Source organism: Trichoderma breve, chromosome 3, assembly GCF_028502605.1.
Source record: "Trichoderma breve strain T069 chromosome 3, whole genome shotgun sequence".
Lineage (NCBI taxonomy): Eukaryota > Fungi > Ascomycota > Sordariomycetes > Hypocreales > Hypocreaceae > Trichoderma > Trichoderma breve.
In genome coordinates, this window is record NC_079234.1 from 1,074,292 (window position 1) to 1,090,990 (window position 16,699).

The 16,699-nt window shown below is 46.7% G+C and overlaps 6 protein-coding genes across 6 annotated transcripts; 3 read left to right on the plus strand and 3 right to left on the minus strand.

The window, feature by feature from the left end:
- Positions 1-1,882: 1,882 nt before the first annotated feature.
- Positions 1,883-2,291, minus strand: T069G_04756 (uncharacterized protein; the record flags this gene model as incomplete). The annotated part of the gene is made up of 2 exons (XM_056171966.1): positions 1,883-2,079; positions 2,135-2,291. 2 exons carry the CDS (start codon positions 2,289-2,291, stop codon positions 1,883-1,885), a joined length of 354 nt encoding a protein of 117 aa, XP_056028824.1.
- A 1,084-nt stretch (positions 2,292-3,375) lies between these two features.
- Positions 3,376-5,704, minus strand: T069G_04757 (fungal zn(2)-Cys(6) binuclear cluster domain-containing protein; the record flags this gene model as incomplete). Its single annotated transcript, XM_056171967.1, has 7 exons — positions 3,376-3,871; positions 3,923-3,958; positions 4,027-4,096; positions 4,211-4,380; positions 4,447-4,763; positions 4,828-5,505; positions 5,561-5,704. 7 exons carry the CDS (start codon positions 5,702-5,704, stop codon positions 3,376-3,378), a joined length of 1,911 nt encoding a protein of 636 aa, XP_056028825.1.
- A 1,835-nt stretch (positions 5,705-7,539) lies between these two features.
- T069G_04758 (ATPase family associated with various cellular activities (AAA) domain-containing protein) lies at positions 7,540-10,890 on the plus strand (the record flags this gene model as incomplete). The annotated part of the gene is made up of 5 exons (XM_056171968.1): positions 7,540-8,592; positions 8,649-9,333; positions 9,382-9,725; positions 9,787-9,997; positions 10,064-10,890. 5 exons carry the CDS (start codon positions 7,540-7,542, stop codon positions 10,888-10,890), a joined length of 3,120 nt encoding a protein of 1,039 aa, XP_056028826.1.
- Positions 10,891-11,985: 1,095 nt separating this feature from the next.
- Positions 11,986-12,762, plus strand: T069G_04759 (uncharacterized protein; the record flags this gene model as incomplete). Its single annotated transcript, XM_056171969.1, has 1 exon — positions 11,986-12,762. The coding sequence occupies one exon, from the start codon at positions 11,986-11,988 to the stop codon at positions 12,760-12,762; it is 777 nt and encodes a 258-aa protein (XP_056028827.1).
- Positions 12,763-13,095: 333 nt separating this feature from the next.
- T069G_04760 (uncharacterized protein) lies at positions 13,096-14,400 on the minus strand (the record flags this gene model as incomplete). The annotated part of the gene is made up of 4 exons (XM_056171970.1): positions 13,096-13,534; positions 13,591-13,964; positions 14,034-14,138; positions 14,251-14,400. 4 exons carry the CDS (start codon positions 14,398-14,400, stop codon positions 13,096-13,098), a joined length of 1,068 nt encoding a protein of 355 aa, XP_056028828.1.
- Positions 14,401-15,212: 812 nt separating this feature from the next.
- Positions 15,213-16,550, plus strand: T069G_04761 (short chain dehydrogenase domain-containing protein; the record flags this gene model as incomplete). Its single annotated transcript, XM_056171971.1, has 4 exons — positions 15,213-15,329; positions 15,620-15,904; positions 16,009-16,294; positions 16,378-16,550. The coding sequence occupies 4 exons, from the start codon at positions 15,213-15,215 to the stop codon at positions 16,548-16,550; spliced, it is 861 nt and encodes a 286-aa protein (XP_056028829.1).
- Positions 16,551-16,699: the final 149 nt, after the last annotated feature.

A 16,699-nucleotide genomic window follows, 5' to 3' on the forward strand; every position in this document is an offset into this window, starting at 1 on the left:
GCGAACGTGTAAGCAAAACTAGGCGTTCTCCATGGTTGTGGACTGTGATCAGGTGTATCATATGATCTTACGAAGCCTATTCGTTTATATCTTTCGAAGAACCCGGCAGGATACATTTCATCAAAAATGAAAAGGATGTCGCCATGTCTGTGTAAGTGCATATTGAATCCAAATTCGTCGGGGTGGAGTTCATTATCATTATGAGTGCGACATCGCGTTAGCTCCTAACAACCTTGCATTAGAAAGACCAACTGATCAATGTCATGTGAGAAAGCTGTGTTGTTTGTTACAGATCAAAGAAACATGTTTAAAAAAGTTTTAACTGTCAGCTATGAAAGACATGGAACTATTACATAGTACTAAGAAATGAAGCCAAGAGGGTTCCGTGAGTAGATCAACTGGGTTGCTGTATCTGTACGGTATGCCTCGTCTTGGGCAGAAACATCACCCAAGCGTGCATGCAGTGGTTCCAGTTGACCCTCATGCGGACAAGATTTCGTCATACGCACTCTGTATGAGGCGTAGTTCTTGTTCACTTCGTGTACTCTGCTATGCATCAATAAGGTTGTGCAGGCTCAATTGGGCTTAACCAAATAAGGGAGCAAAGGATGAGTTATACAAAAAGGATGATCAACAACCTGGGTGATGAAATACTTGGATGAACCTTGAGTAATGGTAAAGTACCAAGGTCAGTCAATCTTAAGATTGAAAGGTTAATACCGGTAGGGAAAAACTGCCATGATGCACAGAAATAGCCGACTGATAGCCAATGCGGTCAAGCGATGTCATCTGCAGATGATTCTGATTCTCTAATCATTTGTTGGAGGTTAATTATGAAATTGATATGCAGGTGTATATACTTGTACATGTATGGACATCAAGCGTGTACAGCTAACAACCTCCACGGATTCATATTACACTGCTATTCATACTTCACATTTTACTTCGTACAAGTCTGGAGCAGAACCATATGTGTCTCTCCCAGTATACTGTACCATTTTCAACTCATCTAATCCCTCGCTAGAAAGTTAACTAAATTACCTTGCCAACGTCAATGACTATTCAGATGTTTTATAAGAAACTCAATAAGCTTCTGCTGTTTTATAAAAACTTCCTTAAGAGACTGGTATAGCCCACTGTTTGCAACTTTTTGTTTCTCCAATACCTTCAACTAAACTCTCGAAAACAGCCTTCTTGGTATAGGGCTGTTGTCCAAGGCTTTTCAACTAATCCTCTCTTCTACGCTCTCTACGCATTGCTAAACCCAAAGTAAGAAAAAAATGGGGAGCGAGCCGCAAGGTTAAGAGTGGACTTTGCCAGAGAAACGAACTGGGTCATAATCCAAGGCATACTGGCACGGATGGATACACTACTCTCCCATGGTAGAGAAAATTAGAAGGAGGAGTATCGTATAACCGATGACGATGGTTGCACTCCTCCACTTTGAGCATGCAATTACGTCTATTCTGCACTTATTGATCAGCTATCCGTTTTGGCACAAAGCTTTGGCACAAACAAAAAGAGAACAGACATCACAGTAACATTCGCTGTATATAATACCTGGCTTGTCATAACAGTAGAGGGGGAGACAGATAGCCAGGACCGATGCCCTTTTGTTCTTCATGTCCTTATTCCATCATTGATCCTCAATTCGCTTGTCACCTAACTAGAGGCCGCTCAAACATCCCATGCAAAGCATCTTTTGTAGTTTGTATCAAATTTATAGCTACAGATGATAAGCTCAGATTTATATTCACTTTTGGACACTTAAATAGCACACGGCGGTAATGGCTTCTCAAGAACAAAGAAGTTTCATTCATGCTCAGACAACGGCTAATTACAATTCACTACCACTGGGTATACCCATCTTCACAAAGAAAAGTTAATCAGTGTTGCACTGAACAAACTCGATAACATCTTTGGACTCGAGAATGATAATTCCAGGTCCATTCACCTGACCAACTCCTAGACCGCGGCTCAGGGCATCCAAGAAAGCGCAGCGAGCACCAAAGTATCTGCCGGGGAGGGCAGGGTTCGCAAGGGGCTCGACGAAGACATTGTCAACAATGCCGCCGCTGTCTGAACAAAGGGGTTAGTATACGTTTTGAAGAGTCAACTGCCAGATACCACGTACTGAGAGCCACCTGAGAGATGCTGTCCGGAACCCACTGCATCTCAGATTGAGATCCGTTGGTGTAGGTGAAAATGACACCGATCTGGTTGTCATGGCCAGCCGCAGGGGCGGCCATGACGAGGCTGCTAAGAGCTGCGAGAACGACGGCGGCGCGCATGATGATTATTGGTGGCGGCAGTTTATTGAACCAGGTGTAGGATTGAAGTTGGAGATGCTGCTGTCTTCAAAAAAAAGGAACATCTTTACCTGTTGAGAAGGAGTCTTATATACAATTGCCCATGGTGGAGCACCTCCTTGACTTCGTATTTCGCCAACGCCCCCGGCATTTCCCAAGCCCGTATCAGCAGTGATGTACTCTATACGAGTAAAGGCCAAGCAATTTCAACCCCGGACTGCAGACGCCAAGACTCTACACTCTCCCCCACAACAGCACCGTTGTTGAAGAAGTCACGGAGTAGATGAGCAAATCATCATCATACGAGGACTTTCTCATGATGGAAAATAGCGGTTGAGACACGGAAGCGGTGTGGCTCTTTGCCTATTTGTCTTCTCTGACACCAAAAATGCATTTCTGGGACTTGAGAAGGTCTCCGGTTATTAGGCCCACATGAGTAAGAGTGCACATTTAAGGGGTTAGACTTCCCAAAGCAATATGCCAGGGGTTTTCCACTACGGCAATGCGGATTCCCCTATTATTCCTTGTTGACGAATCGCATGCACTACTGTATCAAGTAAGCATCATGACATTTAAGCTTCAATACCTACCTCATGGCTTTGCACGATATTGGCATCGCAACAACTGTAAATATTGTGAAGCGTCCGCTTTAACAGTCCACAGAAACTAAATCTTTTTTTCGGAAATATGTTCTATAAAGAAAAGAGAGGGAGTCGGTTTTTTTTATAATGCGCGGTCTAGCTGCTACTAAGAGCCATGTTTACTACCAACGTTCGAGCTGTCGTCGCCCACTATAATTGCAGTAGGTGATGATCAAACATACGCATGCGGGTTCTTCCATTGAATCTCAAATTCTCCAAAAGGATTCGCGGTTCAGACCTGATCCAATCAGTTTCCTTTTACCAACACTATGAGATCAGCTACGGCATTATAGGCTAAAGACGAGGGTGGTGGAAGGATCCTCAAAAACTGCTCATCTTGGAAACTCATTCGGTTAAGGTGAAGGCCATGCTAACAACTAGCCCAATATATTTCTAGAATAACCTGCCAAGCCGAAAACCCTTTTCTATTGTTTATTGTCGAAGATATTTGTGTACTGCTGAAGCAAAAGATTCTGGTCAAAATCCTGCGCCATCTTTTCAACTGTTGCAGATTCAGGATCAGATTTTGCCAAATCCAAGTCCATCATGAATGTTGCTCTAACGTCTCCTGGTAATTGGTTTCCATTACTATTGCTGCCATTGATATCGTGCAAAACTTGCCGCGCGGTTGGGCTTGTGATATCTCCTTTACGCAAAGCCATCGACAGGAGGGCTGTCGAGATGGCTCGTGTAACACGCCAACACGGTCGAAGTCGTTCGTAGCCATAAACACAGAGTAAAAAGTAAAAGAACCAGTTTTCGTCTTTGGGTTGGTGTAGAACGGCGTTGGCCAAGTAAGTCAAAGCCGTATGCCATAATATCGAATAAGATGATGAGGCAAAGTTGAGCCTATAGTTGATAATGAGCTGCTTAAGCTGGCGAGCCGATGCGATGCACACATTTTCCGGAGTGCTATGAGGACTGGTGAAGGTTTTCAGGTGCTGATTCTTTATGTCGCTAGACATTGAAAACCTAAACAAGTCGAGGATTGCGGCATGAAGCCATATGCTACAGATATGATTAGGGTTTGGGCTGAATGGGGATACATTCACTTCAATTACATGATGCATACGTACTGTAAAATTTGTACATAATGCGGGCTTTGATCGTTTCGAGACAGTTTTGGCGGTAGGCGGTTGCTCCAGGCTAACAATTCACGAAACTTGAATTCTGCAAAGTAGAGAGTTCTCCTGTCACCCGCGAGTGGCCCTTTGTGCCTGTACATTATAGCTAGTTCATGTAATATGGACCAGAACTGACAGATATAAGGGAATACTCCTCCCATATACGGGGGATCAGGCTCGACTTGTGGATTGTCTGAGTTTTCGGGCTCTCCTGTTGTATCTGGTTGGGGATTCCAAGGGATAGGCAGTTTAGGTGGAATCTTGGGGCATTGCAGACCTGGTTGGCGGTAAAATAGAGACATGTGACTGTTAAAGGTGAGCATTGAGATTGTCTACTCGAAGTGACGGGAGGATGAGAATGTGAATACTCACGTAATCCAGTTGAATGATCCCCAAGCCGCGTACAGCTGCGCAGTCTTTGCTGGTTCTGGCATAAGCTCAATTTGTTGTTGTTTGTGATTTGCCCCAACCCCAAAGAGGCCCATACGGACGGCCATCTGGGATGCTTCGTTGAGATATGCCAAGACAACGTGATCTCTACCCTGGCCCAAGTAACCTAAACTCAGAAACTGTACGGCTGCTAAATTCAGTATTGAGTCATAACTACGCTGGCGTTCCCAAAGCGACTCCGCCTCAGCGCAGAAACGAAGTGCCAGTGAGCCACTATCGGGGTCTTGAGCATTATTCAGCTGCTATTTCTTCAGTTAGATCTTGAATTGCAGAGACTAGTTGCATGTATATGCTAGTACTTACGCATGCCCAATAAAGAAGCGCGTTGACAAGCATTGGGGAACAGTAGTCCGTCTTGCCCGCCGTGAGGCTACCTACAAACAAGTTTGGCTCGAAGAATCCCAAGAGGGGGTGATCTGTTTCCAAATATAGAGAGATTGCACGAGCAGCATACTCATTACTAATTATCACACTCGTCCAATTGCTTATATCTAATTGGGCGAGACGACTGTCACAAAGAGGAGGTCCAGGTACTGCTTCGGGCTCTGCTTCGTGCTGTGTTATGCCTTGCAAAGACTCAGTGCCCGAACCTCTCCTCGTTGTATGCACAAGCTGCTGGTACGTGGCCTCTTCTAGAGTTTCTAGGCTCAGATTTGGTGTTGCAGGATATGCATTTGGATACTGAGGTCCTAGCTCCAAAGATTGAAATGCATCGCTCATCGTCGCCGCTTCGAAGCTAGGATCAGAAGGCTGCAAAGTGCCAGCTTTATCTCTCAGACTAGAGAGAACAGCAGAAGCGTCACCCTCTTTTTTCAGACTCCTTAATTTGTCCAAGACTTTGTCTTCTGGAAGTTCGTTCAGCAGGCGAATTGCTTCGAGGAGTAGCGATTGAGACTCTTCCGATACTGCAGAATCATCCCTGTACACGCAATCGCTCTGTGTACTCTCACAAGCTGAACAAACTGGTCTTTGGCCGTCGCACTGTGAATGTTAATTTCAATCGATGATAACTTCGCATCTCTAATAATGGACATACCCGGATCTTTTTGCGGCGGCAGGCGTTGCAGGCTATTGAAACACCAACACGACGTCGCTTGGATTCTAGTACCCCCGAGGAGGTGGCCCCAGAATCTTTGTTGTCTTGTGAGCGTTTAGGGGTGATGGATACGTAATTATGCATGGTTGTGATTCATAGATTCATGATAATCGACTGAAATAGCATGGAACCGCACTTGAAATAGCCTTTGGGAGGAAAGGGTATTGACAGCCTTGCCACATGCTCCGGTCACATCATGTTGACGATGCTCAGAGGCTGTAGCGGTTGTGCTGTACGCTAGGGCTTAGCGTCAGAAATGGCTGAGACATGACAGCATGCTAACAGCTATAGTGGACATGATCTGGCTGGCGAAATAATGTGGTGATCTCATAAGTTGCCAGATTGGCATCATCTTGAGCCCGGAGCGAATCAGAAGGCGGTCATTGTTTCGATCGCCATGTGGAAGCCGTCGCGTGCGGCGGGTGAGAAAGGGCTGGAATTCCACCTGGTATCCAGTTAATCTGACGGCTACTCCATGCTAGCTGTATGTTATACATGTGGATATGAAGTCTTCACCACGCAACAGTTTATAGTGAAGCACTATTCAATGGGCCATATTTATCATTCTCGTGAGCAGTGACCTCGACAGATTCCTTACAATCAATTGTCACCGTGTCAGTCGCAAATCATTGGCCATTGTACCCATTGGTTATCATTCCAGAGGTGTAACCACCAAAACGACCTTCTTTATCAACCCATCCAACCAATACACAAAGTTTTCGGTACAAGAAGTATCGCGCGCTTGATTTCCTGATTCCGTACGGTTATATAGTATTAAGTAAATTATTTCCGAAGAGATTTTCTAAGCATTGATCACGAGACAGCTCTCAACATGGTTCTATCCAAGTGGCTTGAAAGGCATCCCACTAGATGGCATTGCGGTAGCCTATTGCCACATAGATATAAGGCGTGCAGCAAGTCCTTCCAATTACGCATCCAGAAACATACTGAATTAGCGTTAAATGCCACTGAAAGCACACCAAGATAGTATTTGATAATAGTCAGTACCCCAAGTTGGCTAATCGGTACCCTAGCGACTGCGTGAGGTTCAAGTGTGACAACAGGATGCGAAGGAAAACCTTTCATTTGAGATACTTACGTACTACCGGTTCTTTATTCTAGTGTCTGCTAATATAATCTGCAAATATGGCGATATTCCTCGGGTTTCTGGCATTACGACTCACGACTTATGTATGCAGCTTTAAATCTGAGACACAGATGCTGGATGACAGACTTGGGGTACTTGCTCATATTCTTTTCAATCATATATCAGCAATGTCGGATAATAACTAGCCATCGTAATCACTTTATCAAAATGACTAAATATTCATCATTGGTTGTCGCTGGTTTTCGGCTTCTTCTCTCGGCACTGATAAAGCGACGCAATGGAACAGCTTCATTCTTCGGAAACTCTCTGTAGCCTTTGAACACCTACATCTAGATCCGTGCGGGCCAGGATTTGGCATCTCTTGAAATATCTTCGGATATTAAATCTCAAGTACTGTCTCTTTGTTCTTCCAGTTAATTGACAGACACGCGACATTCTATGTCCGACAGCGCCTATCCCCGCAGCCAATGCCAAGATGCGGGCCTAAATCTACGAAGGATTCGTTAACGTACAAATAAGAGAGGACAGTGCACAACTGTATTATACAAGGTTGGATGCCTAAAAGTAGTCAGGCCATGCTTGTCTCGCCTTTCCAATCAACATTGACTCAGCCTCATTTGTGAAACTCTTCCCCTCCATTTAAAAGGCTGCTCTTCACTCTTCCACTCAACATTTGCAGCGTTGCATTTTTGTATTCGGCAAGCAAATCAGGCCCAACTTCATCAATTCATTCGCTATCTCTGCATCAGGTATTGTCTTCCTCCCAATGGTTTAGATCCAACATTTACTCATATTTGAACCATAAGCCGGGATGTCCATGTCCCAGCCGGAAGGACAAGAAGACTTGGTGAAGGTCGCCGATATAAGACCCCTCCCGTTCGATGCATCAGAGCAACGACAGTCCTCTATGAATGAGAGCAACCCTCAAGACGGGGTGAGAAAAAACGATGCAGCAAAGCATCATGTTATCCCTGACGAGTCTGCACTGCGGAGCTCTACCACAGATAGCCCACAAGCCCTTCAAGATGTCGCCTCTCCAGAATCGCTGGGCGATACCAATTGTATAGTGTTTGATAAAGAAGCCGCCGACTCAGACACAGGTACCATCGAAAATATGTCTCTTGGAGACTTTCAGATACCCGAAGAGTCTCCGGAACCTGCAGCCAGCACGCCCCTAGAAGCCTATCAGGCGCAATTGATGCGCATTGAGGCACGAGGGAAAAAACCTCTGCAGATGACTCGTCAAGAACAACCAGAGCCTGATATTAATTTGTTACAACAAAAATATGAGTCGCGATGGAAGCTTCTTGAGGAGCAGACCAAAACCCGCCTTGTCATGGCACGTCAAGAACAGCCGGAACCTGCAACTGGTTCAACCCAACCAGACTATGAGTTGCAATTGAGACTCCTCGAGGCGCAGAACAAGAGGCGCATTGAGATGGCTCGTCAAGAACAATCTAAACTCAATACCCAGCAGCCGCACCTTGAGGCACAAAGCAAACAATCTTCTGAGATGACTGGTCAAGAACAGCCGAAACCTGCAATCAGTTTAGCTCAGCAAGACTACGAGCAACAGCTGAGGCTCCTCGAGGCGCAGAACAAAAAGCGCCTTCAGATGGCTCGTCAAGAACAATCTCCACTCAATATCCAGCCGCCGCAGACTCAAATGAAGATGAAGGGGTCTCCAGAGCCTAATGTTATGGCTATTATGCCCTCAACGCAAGGAAATGCAACCGCGGGTAGCGGAAACATGATGGCAACTCTGCCACCTGGAGCTCGATACTTCGTACCGGCCTCTACATCCCACCCGTCGAATCCAGTGGCTATGGATGTGAAGATTATTCCTAATTCAGAAGCCCAGCCCGTCAGTAAACCCAATTCTGAAGACTGGGCAACATCAATGCTAATAGATTCCTCCAGACAACCCTATCAATGCCACCAAACCCTCCAGGTTCTCAGGTTCTCGATTTACAAAGGCAACTCAGAGTTTTCAAGCTTAAGAACCAAGTACTTAAACGACAGTTGAACGAATCAAAAGGGCTCAATTTCGCTATATTCCACTGCTTTATCGGACAAGAAGGGGAAGAGACCTATCTCGGGAAGCCTTACTGGATAAAAAGTGGTGACAAATTCCAGCTCAAGGCCTACCCACCTGTACTTTATCCCGATGCATACATTCTCTACAAACCTCTCGCATTCGTTATTTACAGATATTACTCGTCGGATATATCAACAGAAGACAGAGAAGCCCTACAGCAAGGTCATATGCCAGAGCCAGAGCCGATCCGCGAGGTCATAAAGCTCTTTTCAGACGATATAATAAAAGCAGTAAAGTTATTTGAGAAAGAGGATGAAGAAGCTCAGAAGAAGCTTTCCGTCAAGAAAGAGATGTCAGCGCCGTACCGATGGTGGTACCACTACCGCGCCAATCGAAACAAAATCTCTAATCTACCGAAGGCCGAACGCAAGCTCATCCACCTTTTGGCCAATTGGATTGATGTCAATTACAGTGAGCTATACGACAGAGTTGATGACCAATTCAAGCGCGGCGTGGTCTCCGCCGCATCTTTGCCTTTCTTGGTCCAGCCTGGAGAGGTTTTGGTTCGTAAAAATGCAGAGGGCGTCGAAGCTTTCTGCGCAACGTCTTGGTTAGATAAAGAGAAGAGAAATTCTGAGATGCAAGTGCCTCCTGAAGATCCGGACTGGACCTTCCTATCGGTACCGTCGCCGAAGAACTCCGACTGGAGTTGGGAGGTTGACGCTTGGTCATACGTGTATAGCGGAAATTTTTATCGGCTGATGAGAAGACTCGTTATAAATCTTGACGTGGCTACAGCTGATACGGAAGTTCCCATTTTGGACTTGGATGTGTTCCCGCTCCGATTTGCCTCACAAGAGTTGCGAGAAACGCTGGAGCGGCGAGGCAAGACCTTCTGGAACAGTCGATATGGCAACTACGTCTCATACTATAACCAAAACAAGAACGAAGAGCATGCTGTGAGTTATCAAAATTAGCTACCACCTAGAAACCGAAATTGCTAATGCGTCGACGTAGCAGGAAGAGTCTTACATGATAGATTGGCGAGCATACGCAACCAAACCCCCTCTATCGATGCCTGGTCAACGCGCAACACCTAAAGAAAATGACTTGATACCTGAATTCAAGGTGAAATCCCGGTATATGCAGATAGATTTGCGTCCATCAGAGCCTGACGTGTATCTTTTTCCTCGAACTGCCATCGGTTACCATCTACAGCGCAAGGAATGGAGTACGTATTCCCATACTCGTGAAAGTGATATGCAGACGGGCAACACACTGACACCTTACAACTTAGATCACCTGAACGTCGATCAAATCCAGCAGATGCCTTGGAATGAGAAGGCATTTGGTAACATCGCTTCAGACGTCGAGATGAAAGAACTAGTCCAGGCTCTCATAGCAACCAAGATTTCTGCTGCGGATATAGCAAAAGACTGGATGCGTAAGAAAGACGACATCCTCATCACGGTCCTTCATGGAGGCCCAGGAACAGGAAAGCCATTCACGACCGAGAGTATTGCTGAGATAGCACAGGGACAGATCTTGCAGGTGAAATGCAGCAAACCTGACATCACAGCCGAGTATCTGAAGTCAATGTTCCACGATGGCGGACGTTGGCGCGCTTTACTTATGTTCGAAGATGCAGAGGCTCTCCTAGAGCAGCGCTCTCTGGATGGCGTGCCATCTACTACGCTCGTCTCGGACTTTTTATCCGAAGTCGAGCGCTTTGATGGTCTTATCATCTTAACTTCAAAGAGTGCTGGTGATCTCGATGAGTTGCTCAAGTCACGCACACGGCTATCTGTACACTACGAAACATCAACTCAGCAACGACGGGCGCAGATCTGGCGCAACTTTTTGAGTCAACTCGACCCCCTAGGCGAAAAGAACATTGACTTTGATGGCATTAATACTCACATGGACGAACTGTCAGAAAAAGTTATAAGCGAGCATCAGATCTGCAATGCCATGACTACCGCCTGGCAGTTGGCTCAGTTCCAAGGCAAAATGATGACCATCGACCACTTGAGATATGTCAATAGCTGGGCTGATCTTCGTGAGGGAATGACTCTCGGCTGGCTCTGGCCTGGCTCTCACGAGTTGCCAAATTACAAGCGGTGAAGGCTGTGCTCAAGATAGTCTCCCGAATATCGCTCATTCCGTCTTTTGAATACTCTGACCAACAGTTTTACGACCAACAGCTTTACGGATTTACAACTTTACGGATATAGAGCTTCACGACCAACAATATGAGCCATTCATTAATAATGCGATAAAACCATCTGCCAACTAAGGAAAACGTTTACAAAAACAGATTGATCAATATGTTTCTTAACCTCTTCCAATATGATTATGTTCTACCAATTTCCTATTTTTATTCAATCTATATGATGAATTACCTGACTGTGTTCCCTGCTTAAACATCAACCAACACCAGAAGGATTTTCCACCATGTCCAGAGAAACAAAAGAACCTGCCGATTTCAGACTAGTCTTAGTTGTCCATAAATAATTTTACCTTGGCTGTGAAGGCTGTGCTGCCTCCACGTTGAATCCTCTTGATACCATGGGAAATGCATGTTGTTAGGTTGACACTGATGGATCATTCAGATCTGGGTTGTCTTAGGGTAACACTAACCTGCTGTCCAGCATCCCATGTCTTAAATTTAAGACTACCAGAGTGATAAAAAATAGGACCAGAAGCTAGACAAATACAGCCATAGCAGCTGTTATATATAGCGACAGTAGTAGAAAGTAATGATAGTGCCAAATACCAAAAGAGCTCGATATCTACTATTGACTACTAAGACTAGAGAAGTACATTGAGAGGCCGTTTTCCAAGTATCTTGTCCGACAATGCAAGCTCACACAGTCAATAAGATGTCAGTTAAGCAGCATTTCCCTCGTTTCATTATAAATGCGGTGACGTTGTGTGGCCTACGTGCAGTTATATGTACAGCAGCCCCGCTGCTCGGGCATCAAGCCGAGCAATGACATGAAGGCGTTAGGCGCCGTTGGGTCTATCTTAATGTCACACATGTATAGATATGTACATGTACAGTACTCCAGATTGCAAGAAACTCTTGTTTATCTGCAATGATGCTGCCAATTCTCAACATCATTGCATTCTCAACCGTTCATACACATCGCAGCGCAGAGTGTCCCAGTTATAAGAGAGCAGCGCCAAGCTAAGCCGAAATCACGGCTCATCAGCACAATGTCCACCTTCCACCCCTTCCCTCGTCTACCAACTGAGCTTCGCCTTCGTATCTGGAGCTTGACAGCGTTCCCTCGTATGATACATGTGAAGCGACAGTGTGTAGGTGCATACGTGGAGTTTGGTCTGCAGTATATGGCTACATCGACGCCTTACCCTGCGGTGGTGCAGGTCTGCCAGGAGTCTCGACAACACGCGCCATACCAGCGAGCCTTTACAACCGGTGCCAATCCGCGGTATATCTGGGTCAACTTTGAATCTGACCTGATTTGCAATGACGACAGCCGCGACCCGTTGAATCTCGAGCCACACGAACAAGATATACAACGACTCAGGTTCTCCATTAATGACGAGTTGGCTTACGACTACATCACCAATTACGGCAACCAAGGGTTTAAAAAGATCACCAATATCAAAGAGATCTACATCGCAGTAGATAGAGAAATCGCGGGCTTTAGTATTGAGTTTCTGGCAGCCACTGTGAACAAACATGAATGCTTCAATGGAAATGACGACAAGGTCAAATTCCTCGACGTCGGGTCAGGTTATATGATGGATGCCAATCAGCTCCGCATATTCAGTGATTGGAAGAATTATTATTCTTTTGATACTCATGGAAGAGCAAATGTAGACACCTTTGAAGGGGCCGTGCGGTTCCTGCGATTACTTGGTACTATTCTCACATTGTCGGAGTTGCATGCTCTTGATGATGAAGATACCAAGTTTAAAAAAGACCAAAAACTTCTAAAGCGCAAGTATAGGAGAGAAGTCGAGTAATTATTGTTTTTTTAGAGCCATAGTCCAATAGGTACAAAACCAACATACTGCAGCATTCGGAATTCGAGCCTGTTGGTGGTCCTCATTCTAAATATAGTACGGTATATTTCCTGTGTTCATGTGTTGGTCAGCAACTTTGTGTCTGTAAACGGGTATAACATGCATTTCGGAAGATTAAGTTAAGCTAATTCGATCCTGTAGACGTATACGACGTCATTAGAGTCTTCCCAGGCAACATTGAAATCCAGCAAACGCGGACATGACAAATGGACTTGCATTTATTTACTATTTTACACACTATATCTACAAAGGAACTAGTTCATAAAGACCTTATTACTGTGCTTCAATGTCATGTTGAACATAGATGACGCCCCGCGTTTCTGTCACAACCTTTTTCCCAGGATCATACTTGATGTTTGTCGTTACCGTCGGAATCTCAGCTCCATTGGTATGGAAGCTCTTTGAAGACTCTTCCTCAATCTGACTATACTGCTTTTTGGCGTATAGAGTGCTCCTACTATCAGCCTTGGATCCAGCAGTGGCACTCTGGAGGCGGATATTATTTCCATCAGACAATTCAGTCAGTCTTGTGATGACCGGCTTGACGTAGGTCTTGAGCAGGGGTCCGAGGGTAGGAATGCAGGCGGCGATGATTCCGAGCCATAGTTCCAGCAGACTAATCAATCCGATGTCGAAGAGGTTGAAGACGAAATCGGTATCGTTGAGTGTCGAAATGGTGAACTGTAGTCTCCATGCCATGATGCCAATGGTACTGGTCAAGTTAGCCATCCGTATTGTTACCTCAAATCTAGAAGAAAAGCCACTTACATGAAACCAATGCTAAACATGACGGAGACGACCAGCTTTGAGCGAACAGCCAGCTGGAGACTCCAGAGTACGGGTAGAGGCATAATGACAATTCCGATATCGACAACCATGTTTAGCGACACAGAGGTCAATTCCTGGACGGCAATGTTGCGGCATGTTCCTCCCGGTACCGGAGCCCATTGCTGAGAGATGGGTTTACATTGAGTCATGAAGAGAATCAGAAAGGCAACGCCGTAGCAGGCGACGACTCCCATCATGATATGCGCCCATAGCTTGAAGTTCTTTGTGCTAAAGATTCTCGTGTACAGCCAAAGAACCGACAGCTTAATGAAGACAGTGCCCAAGAGCCATGTCACTCCACTCGCGAGGATAAGCTGGTTCGTGCCGTTTAGTTTGGGGTCACAAGATTCGAGATGATCGATGATTGATGGATGGAGCCATACCTTGAACTGGACGCCGAATTCATACGGGTTGAGCTCATTTGTGTGCTTGCCCATGCCATTGTAGATGGCCCAAATGACGACTCCCTCCAAGGAGATGGTGTTGGCCTGAGTTTCTATTATTAGCGTCTCTATTTACATAACCAACCAACAACCATCTGCATCCTCTGATTCCATTTGAGGAAATCGCAGGCATAAGGCGTCGAAAGCTGCTACCTACCAGGGCAAACAAGACCATGTAATCATCTGGAAGAAACTTCCGCCTGGACAGAGCGGCCGCCCAGAAGCGCAGTCCGATGCAAACCGTGCACAGCACGGTGAATACAATGATCCATATGAGGAGCTGGATTCCTCGACTGCCTGCAGACATTGTTGCAACGGACGAACGACGTGGCAATGTGTGGATGCGAATTGCTATTGTCGTTGGTTTGAGGGGTCGAGGAAGTGGTAGCAGCACACGAGGTGGGTTTGGCATAACTGCCTTATAAGTATAAGCACGCCCGACGGGGAATATGTAAACGAGCATCTCTGACTGCAGGGCATAATGCTACTCTGCAAAGTGCACATGCGTGGTGCACTTACAAATGATACACAATCAACTGGGGGAAGACAATATCGCATTGTATCACGGACGCGATGGGGGGGGGCGTGCGGTCACACCAGCCCATCAGAGTGTTCCCGCAAAACTGCCCGTTGCACCATCTGCTACCACTTTGTCCTGCCGCTCTGAAGTACCTCTACTGATAATCTACATGTACTCAATTTGCCTGCTGCATGTACGCCGTAAGACGAGTGGGGGTAAGGATCCTGGCCCTTGTCAACCCATGTAAACCATGTAACCCTGCTGCATTAGGATCTCTGCACCCACAGACAGGTGCTTCGACGGACAGACAAGTCCGTGCGACGAGGGTTAATGTACATTGGGAAGCATTGTCCGTGTAGATAGCCACTCCTCCTACCAAGTTGCTCTCTTCCAAAGACTTTCCAAGGATTGTGTAAGCGCTTGGACTTATGGGCCTGGACCTCGACTACATAAGGCTGCTTGTATAACCCGGACATTGACGCCTCCCCCTGGTTTCTGGCGGACCAAAGCATCCCGATACCTGTATAAACCCTCAAATATTCCATCTCAGAAGACCACAAGGTCCCTAAAGCCAAGCACATACGCAAAACTCCCACATCATGCAGCCTCCTTTGCCCTCTGCTACGCCAAGCTGGCGCAATGACACTTACACGGCCATCTCGCCCACAAGGCCTGAGCTCAATGCTTCAGGCAAGACCATTGTCATCACCGGTGCTGTAAGTCATGTCATATCTCGCCGATAGCCCATTTCTTTCGGCCGCTTGTACTCCGTTCATACGGTGTTCAGTGCGGCCTGGCCTGACCCCCCTCCCCCCCTTGTCGCCACCACAATCAACCCTCTAGAAGCCAGCTGGCGATCTTCTTTCTCCACCCCAGCCCACGAAGCTAGGGAATCTTACCGCAATGGAGTTGTTTACAATGGCTCAGCGTAATTGGTGGAGAGAATGGGGGATCATTGTCCCCGATCCCGGCTAATAGATTGTGCTAATCTGTGTGCGTCCAAAAGGGGAGCGGCATTGGCCGCGAGACGGCCACGGCATTTGCAGCCGCGGGAGCTGCCCGCATTGCCCTGCTTGGCCGGACGGATGCGTCGCTAAAGGAAACTGCTGCCGCACTGCCCTCGTCTGTTTCAACCTCGTCCCATGTGGTCGATGTCACAAGCGAGGAGTCTCTGGCCAAGGCGGCTGGGGTGATTGGCACGTGGGATGTGCTCGTCCTGGGGGCTGGTCATGTCTCCACGCCGTCGAGCATTGCGGATTCGAACTTTGCTGAGTTTTGGCAGTCTTTCGAGGTGAGTTTCATGTACTCGTACTGCTCTCCCCCACGTGTTGTGGCGAACTGAGCGTTCATGTCGCATTTGCTGAACCGTTCTCCCTCTCTTCTCACGAACCACAGACCAATACCAAAGGCACCTATGCTTCGCTTCACGCATTCTTACCCACTGCCAATGCTACCCATGCCGCGGTCATTGCGGTGACCACAGGCACCACGGCCCTTCCAGCAACCATGGTGCCGGGACTGTCGGCGTACATGTCGTCCAAGCTCGCACAGACGAAGCTGATCGAGTTCCTGGCTGCCGAACACTCGAACCTCTTTGCAGCGACCCTGCACCCGGGCATGGTCGAGACGGGCATCTTCACCAAAAGCGGTGCCAAGGCCGAGGCTCTTCCCATGGACAAAGGTGTGTTTCGCTTGTGCTTCTGAATTTCTTTTGCGACGGCATTCAAACACACGTTTTCTCTAACACGTATCACACTTGCCCAGTACAACTTCCGGCGCACTTCACCGTCTGGTTGGCGAGTCCTGAGGCGGCCTTCCTAAACGGGAGATCGGTCTGGGCGAATTGGGATGTTGATGAGCTCAAGGCAAAGGCAGAGGCCATCCAGCAGAGCCAGCTCTTCACTGCTGGCATCAACGGCTGGCCTTTTACCCCATAGGCGAACTGTAGATAGGCAGACTTTAGACAGGCTCGAAGGAGCAATTAGGAAGAATGAAAGATGTATAGTTGAATATTTTAATTACTATTGAATCACTTTAAAAAAGAAAAGCGCTTGTCATTTGAAAAAAAAAAAATTGTGAATTATAC